The sequence below is a fragment of the Oncorhynchus clarkii genome, chromosome 29, assembly GCF_045791955.1.
Source record: "Oncorhynchus clarkii lewisi isolate Uvic-CL-2024 chromosome 29, UVic_Ocla_1.0, whole genome shotgun sequence".
In the NCBI taxonomy this organism is placed as follows: Eukaryota; Metazoa; Chordata; class Actinopteri; order Salmoniformes; family Salmonidae; genus Oncorhynchus; species Oncorhynchus clarkii.
This window is the reverse complement of record NC_092175.1, coordinates 38,668,919-38,694,295: the sequence shown is the minus strand read 5'-3', so window position 1 is coordinate 38,694,295 and position 25,377 is coordinate 38,668,919. Positions and strand designations below refer to the sequence as shown.

Sequence of the window (25,377 nt, the reverse complement as noted above, 5' to 3'; positions counted from 1 at the left end):
CGCTGATGTTTAGGCCTAGGTATGTATATGTTTTTGTGTGTTCTAGGGCAACGGTGTCTAGATGGAATTTTGTATTTGTGGTTCTGGCAACTGGACCTTTTTTGGAACACCATTATTTTTGTCTTGCTCTCTCTCTCTCTAGTCTAGAACAAAGATGTATAAAGAATGCATTGTTTACCTTCCAGCTTCGATTAAACCATTTCATCCAGACAATTTAGTGAAAATTCTGTGAGCATACTACCCATGTCATTATATTTTGACAGTCTGTTCAGTTCTTGACGTTGACTGATGTCATCCCATGAACTCCAGCGGCCACGCCTCTTCCTCTTCTTCCCCCCCATATGATCGTCATTCTCCACACGGCGTCTCTCCGCGGCCATGGTAACAGCACCGTCTAACGGACTACGGCAGACAACAACAGAAACAAGTGCTTCTCTTTGAGGTACAATCATATTCTTTTCATGCACATAGTTGTAAATAGTAGCTATTTGTTTGTCTTTGGGTTTTTGTGGCATACTTGCGCGGACGTAATTTGTTCGAAACGAGAGGGTATTTTCTTGCCATGCGATCCGTTTTGTTATCTGGCCTAAGCTTGGGGTGTAACTGACTGGAGGTTTATGGGAAATGTTGTTTTATTTACACGTACTGCTGATCAAAATAGATGGAGAGATGTCTGTGTTTGAACTACAAGACCAGGGTCCTGATTTGCGATGATACATTTTTATGGATAATGTGCATTCTTTGAAAATATTTCCTGCTGATGTTATTATTGTTGATTCACATACTAGCCCATTAGTAATGCTAATGATAATGGTTGACATATTTACCTTAGCTAGCTAGCTACACTGTGAAAATTATGTTTGTTAGCTATTTTTGCTAACTATGAAACCCATCTGGATTAAGTAGGGCTACATTAAATAGGCTTTGAAGTTAATGTAGTTTGTTTAGCTACTATGAACATATGGTTAATGAAAGGTATGTCGGTGTAGCCGGAATAAAGGACATTGCTATCAACAATAGGACATCCTGCTTACCGTGGGATAAGATTTTATTGATCTAGGCAAGTCAGTTAAAAACAAATTCTTATTTACAATGACGGCCTACACCGGCCAAACCCCGACAACGCTGGGCCAATTGTGCGCTGCCCTATGGGACTCCCAATCACGGCCGGGTTGTGATATAGCCTGGATTCGAACCTGGGTGTCTGTAGTGACACCTCAGTCACTGAGATGCAGTGCCTTAGACCGCTGCCACCCGGGATCCTACTGCTTGTCTAGCACAAGGTTTCCCAAACTCGGTCCTGATAACCTCTTAGCCCTCATGGTGTGATAACCTCCTTGCCCTTGTAAACGATGTGAAATGGCTAGCTAGTTAGCGGTGGTGAGCGCTAGTAGCGTTTCAATCGTTGATGTCAATAGCTCTGAGACCTTGAAGTAGTTGTTCCCCTTGCTTTGCGAGGGCCTTGGCCTTTGTGGCGCGATAGGTAACGATGCTTCAAGGGTGGCTGTTGTTGATGTGTGCAGAGGTCCCTGGTTCGAGCCCAGGTAGGGGCGAGGAGAGGGACTGAAGCTATACTGTTCCATTGGTGCCGTGACCCGGATCACTGGTTGCTGCAGAAAAGGAGGAGGTCAAAAGGGGGGTGAGTGTAACCGATGTGAAATGGCTAGCTAGTTAGCGGGGGTGTGCGCTAATAGCGTTTCAATCAGTGACGTCACTTGCTCTGAGACCTTGAATTAGTTGTTCACTTTGCTCTGCAAGGGCCGTGGCTTTTGTGGCACGATGGGTAACAATGCTTCGAGGGTGACTGTTGCGTGCAGAGGGTCCCTGGTTCGAGCCCAGGTAGGGGCAAGGAGAGGGACGGAATTACACCCTCACGGTGTGATAACCTCCCAGCCCTCACGGTGTGATAACCTCCTAGTCCTCCAGTCTATACAGTTTATTATATCTACTCTTACTCCAACCCTGGTTGTCCAAACAGTCAATTGATTTCAGATAGTATGTAGCTAGCTGGTTAGCTAGCTAATCCGAACATAGTAAGTCTGACGAGCCAACTCTACACACTGAAGAAAGGGATCATATGACACAGCCAGCAGTAGAGCAAAGAGAACCCAGAGCTCTCACTACTGTTTGACAACAGTTCCCATTGTTAGTAAAGCCTGTGAGCCATGCCATGATCTTGGTTTACTTGCGTCACTTTTACATTCTCAGGGCTGAGATCATGTCATACTAATATAGCTTAGTTTCAGAGTAGTGACTTGCAGGGTACAACAAGTCAACTAAAGAGAGAGAGAGATACCCGCACACTGATGATGATTGCTACAGTTTTATTGTGCAACGTTTTGACCCGAAGATCGAAGGAGAACTAATGTTGCCTTCTTCTGTTTCCCTGCCAGACAGTTCCAGCACAGAAACATTGTCCTCCGTTTAAGATGAACCTGGCAGAGATCTGTGACAACGCTAAGAAGGGCAGAGAGTATGCTCTGCTGGGGAACTATGACTCCTCTATGGTCTACTACCAGGGAGTGATCCAGCAGATACATAAACACGGCCAAGCCCTCAGAGACCCTGCACTCAAAGTCAAGTGGCAACAGGTGAGACTCTCCCAAACACATACACTACAAATACATGTTGAAGCATTGGTCATTTTTATTTATTTTATTTCACCTTTATTTTACCAGGTAGGCAAGTTGAGAACAAGTTCTCATTTACAATTGCGTCCTGGCCAAGATAAAGCAAAGAATTTCGACACATACAACGACACAGAGTTACACATGGAGTAAAACAAACATACAGTCAATAATACAGTATAAACAAGTCTATATACGATGTGAGCAAATGAGGTGAGATAAGGCCATGGTGGCAAAGTAAATACAATATAGCAAGTAAAACACTGGAATGGTAGATTTGCAGTGGAAGAATGTGCAAAGTAGAAATAAAAATAACGGGGTGCAAAGGAGCAAAATAAATAAAATAAATACAGTAGGGAAAGAGGTAGTTGTTTGGTAATAAGACATTATGAACGCTCATGCATGCTTAACAAGTAATAATGTGATGTTCCGGTTGGCTAAAAGTGTTACCGAAATGTCCTCTCTCGTTCTCTCTCGCTCTAGGTGAGACAGGAGTTGTTGGAGGAGTATGAGCAGGTGAAAGGCATTGTGGGAACTCTGGAGAGTTTTAAGGTGGACAAGCCAGCTGACTTCCCCGTCCCTCAGTCTGAGGAGGGGCCCAGAGACCCCGCAGTGTGGCCCCCACCCACCCCTGCAGAGCACAGGTACATGGAGTGTCTGAGACATGTCACAATTTTCTTCAGGTCTCAGTCAATCTTATTCATCACTTGAGCCTGGTTCCCCCAAACCAGCTCCGTTACTGAGTGGAGAGGAGGAAACCTGACGGAGTAAACAGCACCTGGCTGTGTAAGGTCTCATTTTATAACGAAGAACAAGTACAGAGCTCAAGTTAATATCTCAAGGCAACATCATGTGGATCATTGTAGCGTGAACACCGAAACGTTATAGCTCCAATAACTGTGTGTGTGCGTATTGAAGTGGACATATCAGTGTGTTGTTATCCACTGATATGAGAGGAGGAACTGCCACTTAACCAAATGATCCCCTCTTGACGTCGACAAGCTGCTGCTTCCTATTGGATGTTCAGCTGCAGCAGCACATGGCAGAGAGTAGGCGACACATCTTCTGAATAGCATGACGATTACATTGACAGGACCATCATGAAAAGGTTACATGCTTCATAGTTTCATTCACTAGCTGTATGTCTTTCTAAAATAGCCTATAGGCCCTGTAGCATCGTACGGCCACCATGATCTCTCAAACCGACGTTCTGTTTCGCTACACTGCTGGGACTTTGATTGCTTCATGTGTGTGTGTCTGCCTGTCTCTGTGTGTGTGTCCCTGTGTGTCTGTCTGCTTGTCTCTGTTTGTCCCTGTGTGTCTGTCTGCCTGTCTCTGTGTGTGTGTCCCTGTGTGTCTGTCTGCCTGTCTCTGTTTGTCCCTGTGTGTCTGTCTGCCTGTCTGTGTGTGTGTGTGTCCCTGTGTGTCTGTCTGCCTGTCTCTGTTTGTCCCTGTGTGTGTGTGTCTGCCTGTCTCTGTGTGTGTGTCCCTGTGTTTCTGTCTGTCTGTCTGTGTGTGTCCCTGTGTGTCTGTCTGCCTGTCTCTGTTTGTGTGTGTGTGTGTGTCCCTGTGTGTGTGTGTGTGTGTGTGTGTCCCTGTGTGTGTGTGTGTGTGTGTGTGTTTAGGGCCCCTACTGCAGTGAAGCGTCCTAACACTGGGGTGAAACCCCAGCAGAGGAAGGACTCTCCAGGTATGCAGCCCAGAGGGGCTCCGGGAGGGAGGGGCCAGACCAACCCTAAAACAGACCGCCCCGCCCCCAGGGATGCCCCCCGAGGCACCAAGGTCAGAGACGACAAGGTCGGTGTACAGCTGGAGATACTGCACTTACACTGTTAGGGCTGGTTTCCTAGACACACAAAGCCCTGGACTGAACATCATGCTCGGTCTCTATCTAAATAACTTTTTTAGTCTGGGAAACCAGCCCTTAAACTCACATGTCTGTTGTCCCAGGGTAAGAAGAGGATATAAGGCGGGGAAGTTAAACTTGTGTTAAACGTGTGTGTGTGTCCTGCAGGGTAAAAAGGCTGTAGCAGAGGGAGCAGGGGATGGAGAGCTGAAGAAGTTTGATGGTTCGGGGTACGACAGTGACTTAGTGGAGGCACTGGAGAGAGACATCGTCTCCCGCAACCCCAACATACACTGGTACATTAAACACATCACTGTGTGTGTGTGTGTGTGTGTGTGTGTGTGTGTGTGTCACTCTGACTCACTCACTTTGTGTGTATCACTGTAGGTCTGACACATCTCTGATACGTTTGTTGTGTTCCAGGGGGGATGTCTCTGATACGTTTGTTGTGTTCCAGGGGAGACATCGCTGATACGTTTGTTGTGTTCCAGGGGGGACATCGCTGATACGTTTGTTGTGTTCCAGGGGAGACATCGCTGATACGTTTGTTGTGTTCCAGGGGGGACATCGCTGATACGTTTGTTGTGTTCCAGGGGGGACATCGCTGATACGTTTGTTGTGTTCCAGGGGGGACATCGCTGACCTGGAAGATGCTAAGAAGCTGCTGAGAGAAGCGGTGGTTCTGCCCATGTGGATGCCAGACTTCTTCAAGGGTATACGCCGACCCTGGAAGGTAACACACATACACACACACATACACACACACACATACACACACATACACACACATACACACACATACACATACACATACACACACATACACACACACACACACACACACACACACACACACACACACACACACACATAAAAGGCAATGAGAGAAGTGTGTGAAGTCAGTAAGGGCTGTCAACGTGACCGTATTACCGCCACACCGGCAGTCAGGAGTCATGACCGCAGGCAAATTCCACGTGACCGCTGAGTCACGGTAACTAGGCTTCTCCAAGCTCTGATGTTGCAGATGGTCATTAGTAGCCTACCAAACTTGCTAACCGCCTGGTACTCAGCACTCTATTGTCCCTCTAATCACTCTGACGTCAATGCAAATGTATTGAAATTTAAATAAATTAACACTTCAGGTGAGCCCTGACATTCAGAGTTTGAGTGGAATAGGATCACCTGTTGTTTAGCCAGAGTCAGATCATCATAGCTGGTTGATGCATGGAATGAAATAACTGTTTCTATAAACCAATATTATGGTACATTGCTATAGGCTATGCAATTGCGTGAGAAAACAGAGTTTATATTAAAAAGAGGAGGATCCCATCAGCTTTCTATAGGCTAGGCCTACTATTTTTATTTCTCATAATATTAAACACATTGCTTCCCTTTACAACCGGAGTATAGCCTGCCTGGCTGGCATGAATATGAACTGTGGGAAAAGCGTCCTCCATTCGCTATTTAAGTGCATTCGGATGACATGCATTTCCCCCTGCCCCTGTTCTGACCGTGAAAATGGTCCATTCTAAATCAAAACTCATTTCAGAGATCTATTATATTAGTATATGACAAGACAAGATTAAATTGAGAATAGTCTGACGGGGTGAGAACATTAGAACTTGTGAGTGATGCCCAGTGTGTGCCAGTCTTAACACTTACAACACACCCCCGACAGCGTTATTGAATTTTGATACACCAGAATTACATTCATTTCCAATGAAACGCTGCGTTTGTCCTTGCAGCATTGCGTTGCAGAGGCAGTTGCAGTGCGTTTGGTGTGGTGTACAGGTTAGATTTATCTAACATAAATCAAATCAAATTTTATTTGTCACATACACATGGTTAGCAGATGTTAATGCGAGTGTAGCGAAATGCTTGTGCTTCTAGTTCCGACAATGCAGTAATAACCAACAAGTAATCTAACTAACAATTCCAAAACTACTGTCTTGTACACAGTGTAAGGGGATAAAGAATATGTACATAAGGATATATGAATGAGTGATGGTACAGAGCAGCATAGGCAAGATACAGTAGATGGTATCGAGTACAGTATATACATATGAGATGAGTATGTAAACAAAGTGGCATAGTTAAAGTGGCTAGTGATACATGTATTACATAAGGATACAGTCGATGATATAGAGTACAGTATATACGTATGCATATGAGATGAATAATGTAGGGTAAGTAACATTATATAAGGTAGCATTGTTTAAAGTGGCTAGTGATATATTTACATCATTTCCCATCAATTCCCATTATTAAAGTGGCTGGAGTTGAGTCAGTGTCAGTGTGTTGGCAGCAGCCACTCAATGTTAGTGGTGGCTGTTTAACAGTCTGATGGCCTTGAGATAGAAGCTGTTTTTCAGTCTCTCGGTCCCAGCTTTGATGCACCTGTACTGACCTCGCCTTCTGGATGATAGCGGGGTGAACAGGCAGTGGCTCGGGTGGTTGATGTCCTTGATGATCTTTATGGCCTTCCTGTGACATCGGGTGGTGTAGGTGTCCTGGAGGGCAGGTAGTTTGCCCCCGGTGATGCGTTGTGCAGACCTCACTACCCTCTGGAGAGCCTTACGGTTGAGGGCGGAGCAGTTGCCGTACCAGGCTGTATCTGTAGAAGTTTGTGAGTGCTTTTGGTGACAAGCCGAATTTCTTCAGCCTCCTGAGGTTGAAGAGGCGCTGCTGCGCCTTCTTCACAATGCTGTCTGTGTGAGTGGACCAATTTAGTTTGTCTGTGATGTGTATGCCGAGGAACTTAAAACTTGCTACCCTCTCCACTACTGTTCCATCGATGTGGATAGGGGGGTGTTCCCTCTGCTGTTTCCTGAAGTCCACAATCATCTCCTTAGTTTTGTTGACGTTGAGTGTGAGGTTATTTTCCTGACACCACACTCCGAGGGCCCTCACCTCCTCCCTGTAGGCCGTCTCGTCGTTGTTGGTAATCAAGCCTACCACTGTTGTGTCGTCCGCAAACTTGATGATTGAGTTGGACTGTACGTGTAGACGGCTTGACAGAAATGGTAGCAGAAGGTGAATGTTGAACTTCTGTTGCACACACATCCAGATGATGCTGCGTACTATTGAAGTCAGGGCTCTGTGCAGGCCAGTCAGGTTCTTCCACATCGATCTCAACAAACCATTTCTTTGTGGACCTCACTTTGTGCATGGGTGCGTTGTCATGCTGAAACAGGAAAGGGCCTTGTCCAAACTGTTGCCACAAAGTTGGATAGTATAGCATTGTCTAGAATGGAGGAAGCCCTTACCGCAGTAACGTGTCATTGTATGCTGTAGCATTACTATTTCCCTTCACAGGAACTAAGGGGCCCAAACTATGAAAAACAGCCCCAGACCATTAGTCCTCCTCCACCAAACTTTACAGTTGGCACTATGCATTGGGGCAGGTAGCGTTCTCCTGGCATCTGCCAAACCCAGATTTGTCTGTTAGACTGCCAGATGGTAAAGTGTGATTCATCACTCCAGAGAATGCGTTTCCACTGCTCCGGAGTCTAATAGCGGCAAGCTTTACATCACTCTAGCCGATGCTTGGCATTGCGCATGGTGATCTTAGGCTTGTGTGCCGCTGCTTGGCCATGGAAACCCATTACATGAAGGTCCTGACGAACAGTTCTTGTGCTGACGTTGCTTTCAGAGGCAGGAAAACTGAAATCCGTCTTACCTCATTTCTATCAGCATGTCACCTGTGCAACTAGAGGCGAAAAGACTCTAGATCACCTTTACTCCACACACAGAGACATATACAAAGCCATTTGGTAAATCTTACCATAACTCTGTCCTCTAGATTCCCGCTTACAAGTAAAAACTCAAACAGGAAGTACCAGTGATGCGCTCAATACGGAAGTGGTCTGATGAAGCGGATGCTAAGCTACAGGTCTGTTTCCCTAGCACAGACTGGAATATGTTCCGGTATTCATTCGATGGCATTGAGGAGTACACCACATCAGTCCCCGGCTATTAATAAGTGCATCGACGACGTTGTCCCCATAGTGACTGTACGTACATATTCCAACCAGAAGCCATGGATTGCATGCAACATCTGCACTGAGCTAAAGGCTAGAGCTGCTGCTTTCAAAGAGCGGAACACTAATCCGGACGCTTATAAGAAATCCCGCTATGCCCTCCGACGAACCATCAAACAGTCAAATCGTCAATACAGGACTATGATCTAATCCTACTACACCTGCTCTGACACTCGTCGGATGTGTCAAGGCTTGCAAACGATCACGGATTGCAAAGGGAAACCCAGCCGTGAGCTACCCAGTGACCCAAGCCTATCAGATGATCTAAATGCCTTCTATGCTCGCTTCAAGGTTAAGAAAACTAAACCATGCATGAAAGCACCAGCTGTTCTGGACGACTGTGTGATTGCCCTCTCTGTAGTCGATGTGAGTAAGACCTTTTTTAATCAGGTCAACATTCACAATGCCACAGGGCCAGACTGATTATCAGGACGCGTACTCTGAGCTTGCCCTGACCAGTTGGCAAGTGTCTTCACTGACATTTTCAACCTCTCCCTGACCCCAGTCTGTAATACCTACATGCTTCCAAAATATTTAGTTGTGCCATTTTAATTTGGGAACGAACACCTGCAGTTTTAATTTGGGAACACCAGTGCGACTAGATTTTTTGTATTTATTTTTTTAAATCACCCAGGTAGTAATTGATTTAGGCTTCGCGTGCCATAGTCATCGAGTCCTCTTTCTCCCCCTAGCGGCTGTTTTCTTCCAGTTCCCAGGCTATGCACACCATGCCCTGCCCCCTGTCACTCAAGCAGGCAGCACACTGTTAATTCTCTCAGCATGCTGTCAATTCATGCACTCAACACAGATTCTTCCAAATCGAGAACAATGGTCCTTTACACCTTGCCCTCTCTGTTTATACAATTCGTTTTTTGGATCTTGTTCTCTGCAAAATGCGAGTTAGCTAGTCTAAATATGCATGTACAGTGTCAAGGAAAAAGTATGTGAACCCTTTGGAATTACCTGGATTTCAGCATAAATTTGGCATAAAATGTGATCTGGTCCTTATCTAAGTCACAACAATAGACAAACACAGTGTGCTTAAACTAATAACACACAAATTATTGTATATTTCTTGTCATTATTGAATACATAATTTAAACATTCACAATGTAGGTTGGACAAAGTATGTGAACCCCTAGGCTAATCACTTCTCCAAAAGCTAATTGGAGTCCGGAGTCAACTAACCTGGAGTCCAATCGATGAGACGAGATTAGAGATGTCAGTGATAGCTGCCCTGCCCTATAAAAACACTCACAAAATTTGAGTTTGCTATTCACAAGAAGGATTGCCTGATGTGAGCCATGCCTAGAACAAAAGAGATCTCAGAAGACCTAAGATTAAGAATTGCTGACTTGCATAAAGCTGGAAAGGGTTACAATGTATCTCTAAAAGCCTTGATGTTTGTCAGTCCACGGTAAGAGAAATTGAGAAAGTTCAACACTGTTGCTACTCTCCTTAGGAGTAACCGTCCTGCAAAGATGACTACAAGAGCACAGCGCAGAATGCTCAATGAGGTTAAGAAGAATCCTAGAGTGTCAGCTAAAGACTTACAGAAATCTCTGGAACATGCTAACATCTCTGTTGACGAGTCTACGATACATAAAACACTAAACAAGAATGGTGTTCATGGGAGGACACCATGGAAGAAGCCACTGCTGTCCAAAAAAAGCATTGCTTCACGTCTGAAGTTTGCAAAAGTGCACCTCGATGTTCCACAGCGCTACTGGCAAAATATTCTGTGGAAAGATGAAACTACAGTTGAGTTGTTTGGAAGGAACTCACAACACTATTTGTGGTGAAAAAAAGGCACAGTACACCAACATCAAAATCTCATCCCAACTGTAAAGTATGGTGGAGGATCATCATGGTTTGGGGCTGCCTCAGGGCCTGGACAGCTTGCTATCATAAACTGAGGAATTAATTTTTCCGTTGATCAAGAGATTTTGCAGGCGAATGTTAGGCTATCTGTCGGGCCAATTGAAGCTCAACAGAAGTTGGGTGACGCAATAGAACAAAGACCCAAAACACAGAAGTAAATCAACAACAGAGTAGCTTCAACAGAAGAAAATAGACCTTCTGGAGTGACCCAGTCAGAGTCTTGACCTCATCCCGATTGAGATGCTGTGGCATGACCTCGAGCTGTTCACACCAGACATCCCAAGAATATTGCTGAACTGAAACAGTTTTGTTAAGAGGAATGGTCCAAAATTCCTCCTGACCGTTGTGCAAGTCTGATCCGCAACTTCAGAAAACGTTTGGTTGAGGCTATTGCTGCCAAAAGAGGGTCAACCAGTTATTAAATCCAAGGGTTCACATACTTTCCCCACCCTGCACTGTGAATGTTTCCACAAAGTGTTCAATAAAGACATGAAAACGTATAAATGTTTGTGTTATTAGTTTAAGCAGACTGTTTGTCCATTTGTCGTGGACTTCAGAAAACAACAAAGGGAGCACCCCCCCTATCCACATCGACAGGACACCCCCCCCTATCCACATCGACAGGACACCCCCCTATCCACATCGACAGGACACCCCCCTATCCACATCGACAGGACACCCCCCTATCCACATCGACAGGACACCCCCCTATCCACATCGACAGGACACCCCCCTATCCACATCGACAGGACACCCCCCCTATCCACATCGACAGGACACCCCCCTATCCACATCGACAGGACACCCCCCTATCCACATCGACAGGACACCCCCCTATCCACATCGACAGGACACCCCCCCTATCCACATCGACAGGACACCCCCCCTATCCACATCGACAGGACACCCCCCTATCCACATCGACAGGACACCCCCCTATCCACATCGATAGGACACCCCCCTATCCACATCGACAGGACACCCCCCTATCCACATCGACAGGACACCCCCCTATCCACATCGACAGGACACCCCCCTATCCACATCGACAGGACACCCCCCTATCCACATCGACAGGACACCCCCCCCTATCCACATCGACAGGACACCCCCCCTATCCACATCGACAGGACACCCCCCTATCCACATCGACAGGACAGCAGTGGAGAAGGTGGAAAGTTTTAAGTTCCTCTGTGTACATATCATCGACAAACTGAAATGGTCCACGCACAGACAGTGTGGTGAAGAAGGCCCAACAACGCCTGAAGAAAATGTGGCTTGTCACCGAAAACCCTCACTAACTTTTACAGGTGCACAATTGAGAGCATCCTGTCTGGTTGTATCACCGCCTGGTACGGCAACTGCACCGCCCACAACCACACGGCTCTCCAGAGGGTAGTGCGGTCTGAGCAACGCATCACCGGGGGCAAACTACCTGCCCTCCAGGACACCTACACCACCCGATGTCACAGGAAGGCAAAAAGACTTGATATCATTGGCCACTTCAATAAATGGAACACTTTCCACTTTAATAATGTTTACATATCTCGCATTACTCATCTCATATGTATATACTATATATTGTATCCTTCACTATCTAGTGCATCTTGGCCGCTCTGTCACTGCTCAGCCATATATTTTATACTTATATATTTTCATACCATTCCTTTACTAGATTGTGTGTATTAGGTTTTGTTGTGGAATTGATAGATATTACCTGTTAGATACTGCTGCACTGTCAGATCTAGAAGCATAAGCATTTCACTACACTCGCAATAACATCTGCTAACCATGTGTATGTGACCAATAAAATATGATTTTATTGTTGTGGCCAGGATGAAGATCACATCAAATTTTATGACCAATTTATGTAGAAATCCAGGTATTTCCAAAGGGTTCACATACTGTTTCTTCCCACTGTAAGTCTCTCATGGCTCAAAGTGGAGGAGAGATTGACATCACTACTTGTTTTTATAAGAAGTGTTGACTTGCTGAATGCACCGTGGTGTCTGTTTAAACTACTGGCACACAACTAGGACACCCATGACTAGCCCACAAGACGTGTCACCAGAGGTCTGTCTAAACTACTGGCACACAGCTCAGACACCCATGCATACCCCACAAGACATGTCACCAGAGGTCTTTTCACAGTCCCCAAGTCCAGAACAGACTATGGGAGGCGCACAGTACTACATAGAGCCATGACTACATGGAACTCTATTCCACAGTACTACATAGAGCCATGACTACATGGATCTCAATTCCACATCGGGTAACTGATACAAGCAGTAGAATCAGATTTTTTTAAATGATAAAAATACACCTTATGGATCAGCGGGGAATGTGAAGAGACACAGACACACATAAACCTGATAAGACACACATCTACACATGGATTTTGTATTGATGATACAGTGCCTTGCGAAAGTATTCGGCCCCCTTGAACTTTGCGACCTTTTGCCACATTTCAGGCTTCAAACATAAAGATATAAAACTGTATTTTTTTGTGAAGAATCAACAACAAGTGGGACACAATCATGAAGTGGAACGACATTTATTGGATATTTCAAACTTTTTTAACAAATCAAAAACTGAAAAATTGGGCGTGCAAAATTATTCAGCCCCCTTAAGTTAATACTTTGTAGCGCCACCTTTTGCTGCGATTACAGCTCTAAGTCTCTTGGTGTATGTCTCTATCAGTTTTGCACATCGAGAGACTGAAATGTTTTCCCATTCCTCCTTGCAAAACAGCTCGAGCTCAGTGAGGTTGGATGGAGAGCATTTGTGAACAGCAGTTTTCAGTTCTTTCCACAGATTCTCGATTGGATTCAGGTCTGGACTTTGACTTGGCCATTCTAACACCTGGATATGTTTATTTTTGAACCATTCCATTGTAGATTTTGCTTTATGTTTTGGATCATTGTCTTGTTGGAAGACAAATCTCCGTCCCAGTCTCAGGTCTTTTGCAGACTCCATCAGGTTTTCTTCCAGAATGGTCCTGTATTTGGCTCCATCCATCTTCCCATCAATTTTAACCATCTTCCCTGTCCCTGCTGAAGAAAAGCAGGCCCAAACCATGATGCTGCCACCACCATGTTTGACAGTGGGGATGGTGTGTTCAGCTGTGTTGCTTTTACGCCAAACATAACGTTTTGCATTTTTGCCAAAAAGTTCAATTTTGGTTTCATCTGACCAGAGCACCTTCTTCCACATGTTTGGTGTGTCTCCCAGGTGGCTTGTGGCAAACTTTAAACAACACTTTTTATGGATATCTTTAAGAAATGGCTTTCTTGCCACTCTTCCATAAAGGCCAGATTGGTGCAATATACGACTGATTGTTGTCCTATGGACAGAGTCTCCCACCTCAGCTGTAGATCTCTGCAGTTCATCCAGAGTGATCATGGGCCTCTTGGCTGCATCTCTGATCAGTCTTCTCCTTGTATGAGCTGAAAGTTTAAAGGGACGGCCAGGTCTTGGTAGATTTGCAGTGGTCTGATACTCCTTCCATTTCAATATTATCGCTTGCACAGTGCTCCTTGGGATGTTTAAAGCTTGGGAAATCTTTTTGTATCCAAATCCGGCTTTAAACTTCTTCACAACAGTATCTCGGACCTGCCTTGTGTGTTCCTTGTTCTTCATGATGCTCTCTGCGCTTTTAACGGATCTCTGAGACTATCACAGTGCAGGTGCATTTATACGGAGACTTGATTACACACAGGTGGATTGTATTTATCATCATTAGTCATTTAGGTCAACATTGGATCATTCAGAGATCCTCACTGAACTTCTGGAGAGAGTTTGCTGCACTGAAAGTAAAGGGGCTGAATAATTTTGCACGCCTGATTTTTCAGTTTTTGATTTGTTAAAAAAGTTTTAAATATCCAATAAATTCATGATTGTGTCCCACTTGTTGTTGATTCTTCATCAAAAAATACAGTTTTATATCTTTATGTTTGAAGCCTGAAATGTGGCAAAAGGTCGCAAAGTTCAAGGGGGCCGAATACTTTCGCAAGGCACTGTATGTGGTAGTAGAGTAGTTGCCTGAGGGAACACAATGTATTGTGAAAAGTGTAATGTCATGTAATATTTTTTTTAATTGTATATAACTGCCTTAATGTTGCTGGACCCCAGGAAGAGTAGCTGCTTCCTTGCCAACACCTAATGGGGATCCATAATAAATACAAATATAAGGAACCTGGCAATCCATATCGCCATTTTTATTTTACCAAGTCAGTTAAGAACAAATTCTTATTTTCAATGACGGCCTAGGAACAGTGGGTTAACTACCTGTTCAGGGGCAGAACGACAGATCGGGGAGTTGAACTTGCAACCTTCCAGTTACTAGCCCAATGCTCTAACCACTAGGCTACCCTGCCGCCCCCGTTTAGTTAAATGCACTAGCTAGGACAAAATAAACGTTAGCTGGAATACAGGTTGCTACCACTGGTAGTGTATGGTGTAGATCAGCATGTTATTTGTACAATGTCATGTTCTGAATCAACCTATTCAAAACATTTAGTCTAAATGTAACATCTATTCAAGTTGTCCCTTGGGAAACACTGACCAACACTTTGGTACATTTTATGTGGTGCTCCTAACTTTATGAAGTTAGGAGCACCTGTGCTACCAATGGAAAAACTTTAATTTAGAGCCCTTGCCCTCAGACCCAATCACGTGATTAAGGGGGTCAATATTTCATTGGTATCTCATTGTCACAACCAAACACATACGTCACACGAAGACCATGTAGTGTAGAAATGCATGGTTTCTTACATGGGAGTGAATGAATACAGTGAACAGTTTTGAATGTTGACATGTATGGATGGGTATTCAGAGGCTGGTCTGTCATACACCACTCAGACATGTAAGTGGTGATGTTGTACAGTAGAAATTCATGTAGTTTTGAAAAGATTGGCTTACTGTCAGCGTGACCCCTCTGTATACAATACATGGTCTCTCTCTCTCTCTCTCTCTCTCTCTCTCTCTCTCTCTCTACCAGGGTGTGTTGATGGTGGGCCCACCAGGGACAGGAAAGACCATGCTGGCTAAAGCCGTGGCTACAGAGTGTGGCACCACCTTCTTCAACGTATCCTCCTCCACACTCACTTCCAAATACAGAGGAGAGTCTGAGAAACTGGTTCGCCTGCTCTTTGAGATGGTGAGTCTTTGTGTGTGTGGTCTCTTATGACGGACGAAAAACCAAACGAGGAACTGTCTGAGGCCAGCTCTCACATTTTAATTTGGTTCTGGGTTGGAGAGCGTATGATGTGGGCAGTGCCGCCTCTAGACCTTCGGAGGACCTAAGTCGCAGGTATAACGTTTTGGTGCTCTCTTACCAGCGGATTCTTTTTTTGGGCAGTGTTAAAGTAAATTCCCAGCAATTCTACACGTTTTGCCATGTTCATATGACATCTGTATGATTTTGACTAACAAAGTCAATGGGTGGGGGGGGCCCTGGAGGTCAGGGCCCCTGAGCACATGCCCCTGCGTGCCAGGTCAGTAATATGGTGATGATAAGGCCTACTACAAGGTTTATATAGCTGACTAGACTACCTTACCCTACTACAAGGTTTATATAGCTGACTAGACTACCTTACCCTACTACAAGGTTTATATAGCTGACTAGACTACCTTACCTAAGCAATCCATATTTTTTTCTTTTTTGCTGACGTGGGATAATTGAGTGACTGACAGAACAAGTGGAAAACTGCTGATGCACTACCACATTTTGAAATGACACCTTGTGTATTCTACCTCTCGACAGGGGGGGGGGGGGGGGGGGGGGGTTGCGCCCTAGAATCCACGGGGCCCTACAGGTCTGCTTATAGGAAGAGGTGGGTCTGGGTGTGTTTTTGTGCTTTTTAAATAACGTTCTTCAGTACCATGTTCTACAAAATGTTGACAATAGAGATATAAAAGATAGAAAGGTATGTCTTAATAGAAGAGACTATTATGAGCATGTTTTTCTTGTTGTTGAAAAGACATTGAAAATATGTCTTTGGTTGAAAATATGTCTGGTTGCTGGGGAATACTCAATTAACCGTTTTTTAAAAATGAACCTTTCTCTCCATTGTGTCCAGGCGAGGTTCTATGCCCCGACCACCATCTTCATAGATGAGATAGACTCCATTTGTGGGAGTCGAGGGAAGTCGGACGAACACGAAGCCAGCCGCAGAGTCAAGTCAGAAATACTGGTACAGATGGACGGTGAGAGAAGTTGAAGGGAAGGAGGAGAGAGGAAGAAGGAGATAGTGGGGCAGAGGGAGAAAGCGAGAGAATTCACTGATTTCTGAATATGTTGTTTCTAGCTCGGCTGCTGAGGTGTGTTTTTGGGGAAAAGTATCTGACTGTACCGCTGTTGTCCAGATATAGAGAGAGCTATCTGACTGTACCGTTGTTGTCCAGATGTAGAGAGAGCTATCTGACTGTACCGTTGTTGTCCAGATGTAGGGAGAGCTATCTGACTGTACCGTTGTTGTCCAGATGTAGGGAGAGCTATCTGACTGTACCGTTGTTGTCCAGATGTAGAGAGAGCTATCTGACTGTACCGTTGTTGTCCAGATGTAGGGAGAGCTATCTGACTGTACCATTGTTGTCCAGGTGTGGGGGGAGCTTCAGAGAATGACGATCCCTCTAAGATGGTGATGGTTCTGGCTGCTACTAACTTCCCCTGGGACATCGATGAGGCACTACGGAGACGACTGGAGAAGAGAATCTACATCCCACTGCCTACAGGTGACCTCTGACCCCTCACCTTTTTTTAAATGAAATTTTTACCCCCAATTTTGTGGTATCCAATTGTTTAGTAGTTACTATCTTGTCTCATTGCTACAACTCCCGTACGGGCTCAGGAGAGACGAAGGTCGAAAGCCATGCATGCGTCCTCCGAAACACAACCCAACCAAGCCGCACTGCTTCTTAACACAGCGCGCATCCAACCCGGAAGCCAGCCGCACCAATGTGTCGGAGGAAACACCGTATACCTGGCGACCTGGTTAGCGTGCATTGCGCCCGGCCTGCCGCTAGTGCGTGATAAGACAAGGAGATCCCTACCGGCCAAACCCTCCATAACCCGGACGACGCTAGGCCAATTGTGCGTCGCCCCATGGACCTACCGGTCGCAGCCGGCTGCGACAGAGCCTGGGCTCGAACCCAGAGTCTCTGGTGGCACAGCTAGCGCTGCAATGCAGTGCCTTAGACCACTGCGCCACCCGGGAGGCGCGACCCCTCACCTTTTAAACCTAACCTCTGATCTATATCCCCCTGCATACAGGTGACCTTTAACCTTTCAACCCTAACCTCTACCCTGAACCTAAGATGCGGAGATCCTGTTTCATACAGATGTCTTGCATATTAACCTATTCTTAAAATGTATCTGTTGTGAAGAATATTCACATTGTTGTACAGTTATACCTGTATGTCTTTAGCTGTAGGGTGTGTTGTTAACCCACATTCCTGTGTGTGTGTAGCCGTGGGTCGTGCTGAACTGCTGGGGATCAGTCTAAAGGAGGTGGATGTGGCTGATGATGTGGACCTGGCTCTCATCGCTGACAAGATAGACGGATACTCTGGAGCTGACATCACCAACGTCTGCAGGTCTAGCTTTGATCCTTTTTGGGGACTTTAGGCCAGTAAAACAAGGAAAATTATCCCTCGTGGGGACATTGCCCATATACCCATGAGGACAAAATCTATAGAGGTTAGGGTAAGGGATTAGGGTTAAGTTTAAGGTAAGGGGTTAGTGGTTAGGGCTAAGTTTAGGGTAAGGGGTTAGTGGTTAGGGTTAAGTTTAGGGTAAGGGGTTAGTGGTTAGGGTTAAGTTTAGGGTAAGGGGTTAGGGTTAAGTTTAGGGTAAGGGGTTAGTGGTTAGGGTTAAGTTTAGGGTAAGAGGTTAGTGGTTAGGTTCAAGGTTAAGTTTAGTGTTAGCTTAAAGGGTTAGGGTTACAGGTTAGGGAAAATCGGATTTTGAATGGTAATTAATTTGTAGTGTTCTTGAGAGACTGTTCCCATGCCTGACCCTTGTGAGTCGTGACTAGTCGTGCGGCATTGTGTGTGGGAGCTAAGGTCACAGTCATGGCTCTTGGCCAGGGGCATCCCCTGAACACACCCTTTATATAACAGAGTGAGTTGAGTCCACAGAGGGAGAGTGGGGGGGACGGGGGGACGAGAGAGAGAGGGACAACAATGTGTCCTCAGGAGGTCAGGCTTCTGTATGTGACCCATTAGATGTGTGCATTACATTTTAGTTATGCGTACATTCGGAAAGTATTAAGACCCCTTGATGTGATCCACATTTTGTTACGTTACAGCCTTATTCTAAAATGTCTTTTTAAAAAAACAATTACTCATCAATAAAAAAAACACAATACCCCATAATGACAAAGCAAAAACAGGGTTTTAGACATTTCTACATGTGGTTTAAAAATAAAATACCTTATTTACATAAGTATTCATACCCTTTGCTATGAGACTTGAAATTGAGCTCAGGTGTATCCTGTTTCCATTGATCATCGTGTTTCTACAACTTGATTGAAGTCCACCTGTGGTAAATTCAACTGATTGGACATGATTTGGAAAGGCACACACCTGTCTATATAAGGTCCTACAGTTGACAGTGCATGTCAGAGCAAAAACCAAGCCATGAGGTTGATGGAATTGTCCGTAGAGCTCCGAGACAAGATTGTGTCGAGACACAGATCTGGGGAAGGGAACCAAAACATTTCTGCAGTATTGAAGGTCCCCAACAACACAGTGGCCTCCATTGTTCTCAAATGGAAGAAGTTTGGAACCACCAAGACTCTTCCTAGAGCTGGCTGCACGGACAAACTGAGCAATCGGGGGAGAAGGGAGGAGACCAAGAACCTGATGGTCACTCTGACAGAGATCCAGAGTTCCTCTGTGGAGATGGGAGAATCTTCCAGAAGGACAACCATCTCTGCAGCACTCCACCAATCAGGCCTTTATGGTAGAGTGGACAGACGGAAGCCACTCCTCAGTAAAAGGCTTGGAGTTTGTCAAAAGGCACCTAAAGGACTATGTCCATGAGAAACAAGATTCTCTGGTCTGATGAAACCAAGATTGAACTCTGTGACCTGAATGCCAAGCGTCACATCTGGAGGAAACCTGGCACCATCCTTACGGTGAAGCATGGTGGTGGCAGCATCATGTCTGGAGGAAACCTGGCACCATCCTTACGGTGAAGCATGGTGGTGGCAGCATCACGTCTGGAGGAAACCTGGCACCATCCTTACGGTGAAGCATGGTGGTGGCAGCATCACGTCTGGAGGAAACCTGGCACCATCCTTACGGTGAAGCATGGTGGTGGCAGCATCATGCTGTAGGGATGTTTTTCAACGGCAAGGACTGAGAGACTAGTCAAGATTGAGAGAAAGCTGATCAGAGATCCTTAATGAAAACCTGCTCCAGAGTGCTCAGGACCTCAGACTGGGACAAATGTTCACCTTCCAACAGGACAACAACCCTAAGCACACAGCCAAGACAACCCAGGAGTGGCTTCGGGACAACTCTCTGAATGTCCTTAAGTGGCCCAGCCAGAGCCCGGACTTGAACCTGATCTAACATCTCTGGAGAGACCTGAAAATATCTGTGCAGCGACGCTCCCCATCCAACCTGACAGACCTTGAGAGGATCTGCAGAGAAGAATGGGAGAAACCCCTCAAATACAGGTGTGCCAAGCTTGTAGCGTCAATACCATGAAGACTGCTGTAATCGCTGCCAAGGGTGCAAACTGTTTTTCCTTTGTATAATGCAGAATTTTGGCTTGATTGATGAGGGCAAAAAAACGATTTAATAATATTTAATAAGGCTGTAACGTAACAAAATGTGGAAAAAGTCAAGGGTTCTGAATACTTTCCGAATGTAACGTATCCAGGTTTTTGTGTGTTCTGTATGAAGAACGCCTCTAGCTTTAAATAAACTGTCTCTGTCTCTGAGTGTGCCATGTGTGTCTGCGCCCACAGAGATGCGTCTATGATGGCTATGCGTCGGCGTATCCAGGGCCTCTCTCCAGAGGAGATCAGAGCTCTGTCTAAAGAAGAGCTTCAGATGCCTGTCACCATGGACGACTTCACAATCACCTTGAAGAAGATCTCCAAGTCTGTCTCCGCTGCCGACTTGGAGAAGTACCAGGCCTGGATGGAGGAGTTTGGATCTGTCTAGAGAGAGGACACAGCATCAGGAGTGGAAGAAAGGACTGTAAGAGCAGAGTGGGAAAGGACCAGTGGGGATTGGAGGGGGAGAGGACCAGTGGGGATTGGAGGGGGAGAGGACCAGTGGAGAGGACCGGTGGGGATTGGAGAGGGAGAGGACCAGTGGGGATTGGAGGGGGAGAGGACCAGTGGAGAGGATCAGTGGGGATTGGAGAGGGAGAGGACCAATGGGGATTGGAGAGGGAGAGGACCAATGAGGATTGGAGAGGGAGAGGACCAGTGGTGATTGGAGTGGAAGAGCAGAGTGGGAGAGGACCAGTGGGGATTGGAGTGGGAGAGGACCAGGAGAAAGAGACATGTATGTGAAGTGTAGAGGAACTAGAGGAGGTTGTGACTGGTGAAGAACTAGAGGACAAGAGTGTGAGCCGAGAGGATGGAAGTGTGTAAAGCGGAGACAAATGGACTGGAGTGTTTGGCTGAGATTTTAAAGGGTACATCTCAATAGTCTAAAGATGCTTCCTCTCTTCGTCTCCTTCTCCTCGGCTCTTCATCTCCTTGTCTTCCTCTGTATCTGTTGGTCCATCCATCCATCCCTCCCTCCCTCCACTCACTATACCTATGTGTCTGTGGAGATGGAGTCTAAAATGGCATCTAAAATGGCACCCTATACCCTATATAGTGCACTAGGGGTCAGGTCAAAAGTAGGGCACTATATAGGGAATAGGGTGCCATTTGGGATGCAGTCTGTGAAACTCTTCACAGACGCCTTGGACTGATACTTGAATGGACACCTACAGACACTAACCACCACACACATTCACCAGGAGATGACATGGATCTGAACAGGTTGGTTGAATGGTTCAGCTGTTCGTTTGACTACCTAGCTATCACAGTGTCTGGAAATGTAGATAATACACTGAACAAAAATCTAAATGCAACAATTTCAAAGATTTTACAGAGTTACAGTTCATATAAGGAAATTTCAGTCCATTTAAATCAATTCATTAAGCCCTAGTACATGGATTTCACATGACTGGGAATACAGACAGGCATCACAGATATCTTAAAAAAAAAAAAAAAAGTAGGCGTGGATCAGAACCAGTCAGTATCTGGTGTGACCACCATTTGCCTCAGGCAGCGCGACACATCTCCTTTGCATAGAGTTGATCAGGCTGTTGATTGTGGCCTGTGGAATGTTGTCCTACTCCTCTTCAATAGCTGTGCGAAGTTGCTGGATATTAGCTGCAACTGGAACACGCTGTCGTACATGTCAATCCAGAGCATCCCAAACATGCTCAATGGGTGAGATGTCTGGTGAGTATGCAGGCTACGGAAGAACTGGGACATTTTCAGCCTCCAGAAATTGTATACAGATCATGCTGAAACATGAGGTGATGGCGGTGGATGAATGGCACAACAATGAGCCTCAGGATCTCATCATACCCATGGGGCACTCTGTTCACATCGTTGACATCAGCAAACCGCTCGCCCACACAACGCCATACATGTGGTCTGTGGTTGTGGGACCGCTTGGATGTACTGCCAAATCTCTAAAATGACGTTGGAGGCGGCTTATAGTAGAGAAATGAACCTTAAAATATCTAGCGACAGCTCTGGTGGACATTCCTGCAGTAAGCGTGCCAATTGCACGCTCCCTCAAAATCTGTGGCATTGTGTTGTTACAAAACTGCACATTTTAGAGTGGCCTTTTATTGTTCCCAGCACAAGGTGCACCTGTGTAATGATCGTGCTGTTAAATCAGCTTCTTGATATGCCACACCTGTCAGGTGGATGGATTATCTTGGCAAAGCAGAAATGCTCACTAACAGGGATGAAAACAAAGAGAGAGAATAAGCTTTTCGTGCGTATGGAAAATCTTAGGGATCTTTTTATTTCAGCTCATGAAACATGGGACCAACACTTTACATGTTGTGTTTATATTTTTGTTCAGTGTAGTTAGTATAGCTACTGTAACTAGTATACTAGTTAGTTAGTGTAGCTACTGTAACAAGTATACTAGTTAGTCATCACTGATGAACACTAACCACACAGATTTTATTATTGATCACTAAACTGTTGGATGTTATGTGTGCTTATAACCCAGTTCCACAGAAAGAGTCAGTGTAGTAGTGTGTAGGCGAAAATGTGTGTGTGTGTGTGTGTCATATTTCATCTGGAGACACTAACTAACCCTTCTTCAACTTAAGAGGCTCTACGTCTGGGGCGGTACTGTTTTTTGTTTTTTTTTGTTTTTTTAACTTCATCTCATTCCTTTGCTTTAGTAATGTCATTTTAATTTATATGAATTGTACGAATGTTACGATTCACATTCCTGAATGTTTTAAGTGAAAAGGAAAATGGAATCTTGTCATTGTGTTTTTATTGTCTGAAGTTTTGGAAACACTGGAGAAGTAACAGAGCTGTAGTATGGCTGTATGTCTGAGTCCAAAATGGAACCCTATCGCCTATGTACTGCTTTACATATGACCGGCTCCCATCCCATAGGGACAACAAGTAGTGCACTGTATAGGGAATACAGCCATTTAGGACAGAGTCCTATGGGTTTTTCAAGTAGGCCTAAGACCAAGTCTAGTACAGCACAGGTACAGAGTTGTGAATTAGAGGAGCTAGGCTACCTCACTGTTTGGTGTTTTCACATGTCATTTGTCATTGATCAAAACGAGAATATTAAAGTGTTGACAGATATTCTGTTGTGATGTGATGGGATGCAGGAAGGAGATGGAGGGAGCGAGGGAGGGAGGGAGCGAGGGAGGGAGGGAGCGAGGGAGGGAGGAAGCGAGGGAGGGCGGGAGCGAGGGAGGGAGGAAGGAAAGGGAAATGTGTAATTTAACACATCTGTGTGTTGACCACTGAGCAATACTTCTGTCAACTTGACTGTCAGTGTTTAGTGTAACATCATGACCCATCTCATTACTGTACCCAGTGTGCACAGACTACAATAACCTTTAGCTCACTTAGCTACGCTGTGTATCCTACGTCAGAAAGATGAGACCCTTTTTACCCAGCCAGAGGACAGAGAGACGAGCCCCTGTCACCCAGCCAGAGGACAGAGAGACGAGCCCATGTCACCCGGACAGAGAGACGAGCCCCTGTCACCCAGCCAATGGACAGAGACTGGACACAGCCAGGACAGAGATAGGACAGAGACAGGACTAGGGTTGCTGCGGTGACTATTACCGCCACACCGGCGGTTCCACGTGACCGTTTAGCCATGTTAATTAGGCTTCTCCAAGCTCTGATGCTGCTGATGGTCATTAGTAGCCTACTGAACTTGCTAACTGCCTGGTACTCAGCACTTTATTGTCCCTCTAATCACTCTGACGTCAATGCAAATCTAATCAAACACTTCATTAGAGCTCATGTTGCGCAACATTGCTATAGGCTATGCAATTGCGCAAGAAAACAGAGTGATGGCCTCTTAAAAAGAGGAGGATCCCATCAGCTTTCTATAGGCTAAGCCTACTATATTTATTTCTCATAATATTAAACACATTGTTTCTCTTTACAACAGGAGTATAGCCTACCTGTCTGGCATTAAAATGAACCATGGGAAAAGCGTCCTTAATTCGCTATTTAAATGCATAGATGACATGTATTTCTTTCCCCTGCTGGACCCTGTTTTGAGACGGTTGCATGATAATGGTCCATTCTAAATCAAAACAAATTTCACACAAATACTACTGTTCAAAAGTTTGGGGTCACTTAGAAATGTCCTTGTTTTTGAAAGAAAAGCAAAAAAAATTGTAAATTAAAATAACATCAAATTTATCAGAAACATTGTTAATGTTGTAAATGACTATTGTAGCTGGAAACAGCTGATTTTAATGGAATATCTACATAGGCGTAGAGGCCCATCATCAGTAACCATCACTCCTGTGTTCCAATGGCACGTTGTGTTAGCTAATCCAAGTTTATCATTTTAAAAGGCTAATTGATCATTAGAAAACCCTTTTTTGCCATTATTTTAGCATATTTGAAAACTGTTGTTCTGATTAAAGAAGCAATAAAACTGTCCTTCTTTAGACTAGTTGAGTATCTGGAGCATCAGCATTTGTGGGTTCAATTACAGGCTCAAAATGGCCAGAAACAAATAACTTTCTTCAGAAACTCATCAGTGTATTCTTGTAAATGAAGGCTATTCCATGCGAGAAATTACAAAGAAACTGAAGATCTCGTACAACGCTGTGTACTACTCCCTTCACATTACCGCACAAACTGTCTCTAACCAGAATAGAAAGAGGAGTGGGAGGCCCCGGTGCACAACTGAGCAAGAGGACAAGTACATTAGAGTGCCACTAAAGTGGCCAAATAACTTTTTTAAATTATGGGCATTAATCCGTGGGTTCAGAGCCTAACTGGCTTGAGTTTCAAGTTTGGAGAAGAATTTTCACCATAAAAATGCACCTTTTTATAATTAAAACATTACATGCATAATAGCATTTGCGGTCACTTTTGATAATGGTGGTTTCCTACTAAAGGAACATTTGCGCTTATGGCATGTGTCCTTTCCTGTGTTTTATAATATGAAGAAATAGCTTAATAGTTTGTCAACATTTTAAGCTAAACATTCTGATCTGTTGCGTCAGCCACATTAACCTCTCTAGGGTACGTGGGACGGTAGGGTCCCACCTCGCCAATAGCCAGTGAAACTGCAGGGCGCCAAATTCAAAACAACAGAAATCCCATAATAAAAATTCCTCAAACATACATGTATTTTACAAAATTTTAAAGATACACTTGTTGTAAATCCAGCCACAGTGTCTGATTTCAAAAAGGCTTTACGACAAAAGCAC

General features: G+C 45.0%; 1 protein-coding gene across 2 annotated transcripts; it reads left to right on the top strand.

The window, feature by feature from the left end:
• The first annotated feature begins 347 nt into the window (after window positions 1–347).
• On the top strand, window positions 348–21,644 carry LOC139388065 (katanin p60 subunit A-like 1). 2 transcript variants are annotated; one of them, XM_071134581.1, is made up of 11 exons: window positions 348–442; window positions 2,394–2,591; window positions 3,111–3,271; window positions 4,253–4,424; window positions 4,642–4,769; window positions 5,101–5,206; window positions 15,394–15,552; window positions 16,475–16,601; window positions 16,995–17,129; window positions 17,864–17,990; window positions 20,375–21,644. In XM_071134581.1, exons 2-11 carry the CDS (start codon window positions 2,430–2,432, stop codon window positions 20,571–20,573), a joined length of 1,476 nt encoding a protein of 491 aa, XP_070990682.1. In that variant the 5' UTR covers window positions 348–442; window positions 2,394–2,429; the 3' UTR covers window positions 20,574–21,644. The 2 variants fall into 2 exon arrangements, with proteins under 2 accessions (XP_070990682.1, XP_070990683.1); XM_071134582.1 differs by having other exon boundaries at window positions 371–442; window positions 2,398–2,591; window positions 20,375–20,652.
• Window positions 21,645–25,377: the final 3,733 nt, after the last annotated feature.